General features: G+C 41.4%; 1 protein-coding gene across 1 annotated transcript; it reads right to left on the bottom strand.

The window, feature by feature from the left end:
• Window positions 1-2,699: 2,699 nt before the first annotated feature.
• Window positions 2,700-5,469, bottom strand: LOC145875727 (NLR family CARD domain-containing protein 3-like). The gene is made up of 3 exons (XM_082971552.1): window positions 5,191-5,469; window positions 3,241-4,804; window positions 2,700-2,727 (listed from the first exon to the last, which is right to left on the bottom strand). The coding sequence occupies exons 1-3, from the start codon at window positions 5,399-5,401 to the stop codon at window positions 2,700-2,702; spliced, it is 1,803 nt and encodes a 600-aa protein (XP_082827678.1). The 5' UTR covers window positions 5,402-5,469.
• Between the last annotated feature and the right edge of the window lie 556 nt (window positions 5,470-6,025).

Here is a 6,025-nt window from a genome sequence, read left to right as displayed (position 1 = left end):
AATTTCAGCTTTTATTTCTTTCATCACATTCCCAGTGGGTCAGAAGTTTACATACACTCAATTAGTATTTGGTAGCATTGCCTTTAAATGGTTTAACTTGGGTTAAACGTTTCGGGTAGCCTTCTACAAGCTTCCCACAATAAGTTGGGTGAATTTTGGCCCATTCCTCCTGAAAGAGCTGGTGTAACTGAGTCAGGTTTGTAGGCCTCTTGCTCGCACACGCTTTTTCAGTTCTGCCCACAAATGTTCTATAGGATTGAGGTCAAGGTTTTGTGATGGCCACTCCAATACCTTGACTTTGTTGTCCTTAATCCATTTTGCCACAACTTTGGAAGTATGCTTGGGGTCATTGTCCATTTGCAAGACCCATTTGTGACCAAGCTTTAACTTCCTGACTGATGTCTCGAGATGTTGCTTCAATATATCCACAATTTTCCTGCCTCATGATGCCATCTATTTTGTGAAGTGCGCCAGTCCCTCCTGCAGCAAAGCACCCCCACAACATGATGCTGCCACCGCCGTGCTTCACAGTTGGGATGGTATGATGGCTGTGTGGTCCCATGGTGTTTAGACTTGCGTACTATTGATTTAACGTGTTACCTTCAGGCGTTTGGAAATTGCTCCCAAGGATGAAGCAGACTTGTGGAGGTCTACAATTTTTTTTCTGAGATTTTGGCTGATTCCTTTTCATTTTCCCATGATGTCAAGCAAAGAGGCACTGAGTTTGAAGGTAGGCCTTGAAATACATCCAAATTATGTCAATTAGTCTATCAGATGCTTCTAAAGCCATGACATAATTTTCTGGAATTTTCCAAGCTGTTTAAAGGCACAGTCAACTTAGTGTATGTAAACTTCTGACCCACTGGAATTGTGATACAGTGAATTATAAGTGAAATAATCTGTCTGTAATCAATTGTTTCAAAAATTACTTGTGTCATGCACAAAGTAGATGTCCTAAACGACTTGCCAAAACTATATAGTTTGTTAACAAGAAATTTGTGGAGAGGTTCAAAAACACGTTTTAATAACTCCAACCTAAGTGTATGTACACTTCCGACTTCAACTGTATGTGATTGACGATTAAAAATTAAATTCTGATGATGCCATGATTAAGAAAAATCATGAATAAATCATGAATCAGAATGAGTGAGAAAGTTACAGAGGCCACAACAGAACATGCTAACCTCTCACCATTACCAATAACAGAGGCTACAACAAAACATGCTAACCTCTCACCATTACCAATACCAGAGGCTACAACAAAACATGCTAACCTCTCACCATTACCAATAACAGAGGATACAACAAAACATGCTAACCTCTCACCATTACCAATAACAGAGGATACAACAAAACATGCTAACCTCTCACCATTACCAATAACAGAGTCTACAACAAAACAGCTAACCTCTCACCATTACCAATAACAGAGGCTACAACAAAACATGCTAACCTCTCACTATTACCAATAACAGAGGCTACAACAAAACATGCTAACCTCTCACCATTACCAATAACAGAGGATACAACAAAACATGCTAACCTCTCACCATTACCAATAACAGAGGCTACAACAAAACATGCTAACCTCTCACCATTACCAATAACAGAGGCTACAACAAAACATGCTAACCTCTCACCATTACCAATAACAGAGGCTACAACAAAACATGCTAACCTCTCACCATTACCAATAACAGAGGATACAACAAAACATGCTAACCTCTCACAATTACCAATAACAGAGGGGGTTTGATCTTTGTTAGTAGAATCACAAGCTTGATGTAATCACTGCAGGTGTCAGGAATCCCGCTTCCTGAGTCTGTTTCTGCCTGAGCTGACTGTTTTCTGTTTGGAGTCTAAGGGTGCGTTCAGAAACCTATCTGGTTGCTAGGCAACGAAGTTAGGCGGGAGATCTAGTGATATTATTACCCTGTCTGGTTGCCAGGCGACGAAGTTAGGCGGGAGATCTAGTGATTACCCTACACCTGCATCTCATCAACCTTCTGCACACCTGGTCCTGATCATCACCTCTTCATAAGCCCTGAGCTGACATCCATTCCCTGCTGGATCGTTAGCAACGAACAGCCTCATGTTTCCTGAGCTAGTCTTGTTGTTTTGTTCTTGTTACTGGTTACTCCCCCCCCCCCCGTTTACTCTGTCTACAGTCATCCTCCCGGAACATTCAACTCCCTTGCCTGGCCGTCGGTGGATACAGTGACGTCATTGAATCCTCCCATCTACTCTCATCAACTCACCTCCGCTTCGTCTCCTGGATCACTCAAATTACACATCAAGACTACCAATAAATACTCACCTTCATTTTACTCACCTTGTCCTGGTCTGCTTCTGGGTTCTGTCTTAGAGAAACGTGACAGCAGGCATGGAATATGGGACAACATGCTAAACTTATGACTACTTTAATACACTATAAGTAATATGTCCGAATAATTACGACTTTTTCAAATGGGAGAACTACATGCATAAAGTACTTTCATATCTGATAATACTGACCTCAGAGTCTCCAGTTTACAGTGGGGATTCCCCAGTACAGCAGAGAGCAGCTTCACTCCTGAATCCTTCAGGTCATTGTTACTCAGGTCCAGCTCTCTCAGGTGTGAGGGGTTTGACCTCAGAGCTGAGACCAGAGAATCACAGCCTTCCTCTGTGACTCCACAGCCTGACAGCCTGCAAAGAGTCTAATCATAATAAAACCACACTGCTATTCTTTGGAGACAAAGAGATCATGACTTCAAACACATTGTTAATTTAGTGTAGAAGGACAATGGCAGATGCATTTGGTTAATTCTCCCAAACAACATATAGATTCTTCTTCTGTCTCCTAGAATTGTATGGTCATATTGTTATACTATACTAATGTGAAAATCAATGCATTTATTCAATGTTTTCAATATAATATTATACACATATTATAATGCATATTTTTCTTTAACCTGAATATTTCTTCCTGATGAATACTTCTTATATGTCATTTTATGTACTCACAGAACAGCTCTGGAGGCTTTGACCACTGGCAGCATGCTCAGAAGACCTTTCTCTGATCTGGAGTATTTCTTCAGGTCAAACACATCCAGCTCCTTTTCTGAAGTCAGCAACACAAAGACCAGAGCTGACCACTGTGCAGGTGACAGGTTGGGTTTTGAGACACTTCCTGAGCTCAGGTAGCTTTGGATCTCCTCCACTAGAGAATGGTCATTCAGTTCATTCAGACAGTGGAACAGATTTATGCTCCTCTCTGGAGAGAGATTCTCCCTGATCTTCTCCTTGATGTACTTGACTGTTTTTTCATGGGTCTTTGAGCTACTTCTTGTCTTTGTCAGTAGACCTCGTAAGTGCTTCTGATTGGACTTCAGTGAGAGTCCCAGAAGGAAGCGGAGGAACAGGTCCAGGTTTCCCGTCTCACTGTGTAAGGCTTTATCCACAGCACTTTTGTAGAAAGAAACTTCAGACTTGTCTCTGAACAGCGCAGAAAGGTTCCTGGACGTTGATTGCGGTTCGGCCATTAGATTCTCATTGTTGTTGATGAATGAGAGGAACACATATACAGCAGCCAGAAACTCCTGAATGCTCAGATGAACGAAGCAGTACACCTTGTCCTGGTACAGCGAAAATTCCTCTTTAAAGAGCTGTGTGCACAATCCTGAGTACACCGAGGCTTCATTGACATCAATGCCAGCCTCTTTCAGGTCTTCTTCATAGAAAATCAGATTGCCATTCACAAGCTGTTGAAAAGCCAGTTTTCCCAGTGACAGAATGCTCTCTTTATTCCAGTGTGGACCTGTCTCTTCTTTCCCAAGATACTTTTCATTCTTCTGTTTGGTATGAAACACCACAAGGTGTGTGTACATCTCAGTCAGAGTCTTGGGCATCTCTTCTCTCTTAAGTTTCAGCAGGTTTTCAAGGACTGTTGCAGAAATCCAACAGAAGACTGGAATGTGGCACATGATGTGGAGGCTCCTTGATGTCTTTATGTGTGAGATGATTCTGTTGGCCAGGTCCTCATCGCTGAATCTCTTCCTGAAGTACTCCTCCTTCTGTGGGTCATTGAACCCTCGTACCTCTGTCACCTGGTCAACACACTCTGAAGGGATCCTATTGGCTGCTGCAGGTCGGGTAGTTATCCAGAGGAGAGCAGAGGAAAGCAGATTTCCCTTGATGAGATTTGTCAGCAGAACATCCACTGAGGTTGACTCTGTGACGTCACAACAGATCTCGTTCTTCTGGAAGTCTAGGGGCAGTCGGCACTCATCCAGACCATCAAAGATGAACAGAACTTTGTACTTGTTGTAGATGGAGATTCTTGATTGTTTGGTTTCCATTGAGAAGTGATTAAGAAGTTCAATGAAAGTGTGTTTGTCCTCTTTCATCAAATTCAGCTCCCGAAAAGGGAATGAAAACACAAATTGAACATCCTGATTTGCTTTTCCTTCAGCCCAGTCCAGAATGAACTTCTGCACAGAGACTGTTTTTCCAATGCCAGCAACTCCCTTTGTCAGCACAGTTCTGATACGTTTGTCTTGTCCAGTTAAGGGTTTGAAGATGTCGTTACATTTGATTGCAGTCTCTGGTCTTGCTTGTTTCCTGGTTGTTGTCTCAATCTGTCTCAGCTCATGTTCATTATTGACCTGTCCTGTTCCACCCTCTGTGATGTAGAGCTCTGTGTAGATCTTATTGAGAAGTGTTGGGTTTCCTTGTTTAGCGATTCCCTCAAATACACATTGAAACTTCTTCTTTAGATTAGATTTGAGTTCACGTTGGCAAATCACAGCAAGCTCATCTGAATCTAGAAATAACACAGAGGATATTAATATTACATCTGTTTTAATGTCTACAGTATTGAAGGACTGTTAAAGTTTTTAAATAATAATTTATTCTCTTAACTGACTGTATAAATGTGTAAATGTTTTCTTAATGCATTCCAGACTGGTGTGACTGATTATATTATTATTGGTGTTATTGATGGTATTATTAATGTTGTCTCACTGTCTCTGTCTCTCTCTCTCTAAATTAATCAACACAACACATCCCTTCTGCTACTTGATGAGGCCACTAGGTGTTGTGTTAAGGCTGATACAATATCATTGAGTTACACAGCTACTTTAGCTGTACTTTAGCCACAGCTTTTAAATGTTATAAAACATCATTCAACATGAGGCAGACAGATCTTACATTTCTCCAGTGTGTCAGCGAGCTCCTTCTGGTTCATTTTCCTCAGGACGTGCAGTGTGATCTTCAGAGCTCCCTCTCTGGCACTGCTCTCCTGCTTCTCATCTTCAGCATCCACCACTTCCTCATCCTGCTTCTGACTCTCAAAGCATTCTGGGAGTTCTGGACTAAGAATCCTCTTGAACATCTTCAGCTCGTTCTTCACAAATGTCATAATTTTCTCTTCAAGCAACTAAAATAAATCAAGTAAATAAGTTAAGCAAGAGAAGAAATGCTTTCTCATTAACACATTAATGAATAATTGACAGATCAACTTTACTTGAGGTAAACAAAAACAAAAGTACATAACAGGATCACATACACTGAATATAGAGTCCAGGTCTGTTTGATGACTCTGGGAAGACTGACCACTGAGAATCTCTGACTCTGATCTCTCATGTTGGTTTCTGTGGACAGAACATGAGATTACATCTCCTCATCCAGGGAGTACACACACACACACACACACACACACACACACACACACACACACACACACACACACACACACACACACACACACAAAGGGAATGTTGTGTTTGTTTAACATTATTTTAGGACTATGAAAATGGACAGTATTAGCCTATGGATTATGAAAACAACCAAAAGAAAATGTGAAAATGGGAGAGGAGAAATGACTAGAGACAGTGTTGTTTAACTCACTGACCATGACCCATGAGTTCTTCTTACCTTTGTTCAGTAGAAAAGTCTCCCTCTCTAAAGGATATAGGAAGATTCATAGACAGGTCACTCTTCATGGACACACAGCTGGGTATAGGGGAGGCTGGTCTCTCCTGCT

This window comes from Salmo salar, unplaced genomic scaffold, assembly GCF_965601325.2.
Source record: "Salmo salar unplaced genomic scaffold, fSalSal1 ptg000322l, whole genome shotgun sequence".
In the NCBI taxonomy this organism is placed as follows: Eukaryota; Metazoa; Chordata; class Actinopteri; order Salmoniformes; family Salmonidae; genus Salmo; species Salmo salar.
The sequence above is the reverse complement of the archived record's forward strand: the minus strand, read 5'-3'. Positions and strand labels throughout refer to the sequence as shown.

What these genes read in the sequence shown, in the direction of transcription:
- LOC145875727 (XM_082971552.1), bottom strand. Translation starts at nt 5,401, where the DNA reads ATGACATTTGTGAAGAACGAGCTGAAGATGTTCAAGAGGATTCTTAGT. An exon ending in CGCTGACACACTGGAGAAAT is followed by an intron (nt 4,805 to 5,190) that starts GTAAGATCTGTC and finishes TGTTATTTCTAG; the next exon opens with ATTCAGATGAGCTTGCTGTG. An exon ending in CCAGAGAGGAGCATAAATCT is followed by an intron (nt 2,728 to 3,240) that starts GTTCCACTGTCT and finishes TTGTCTCCAAAG; the next exon opens with AATAGCAGTGTGGTTTTATT.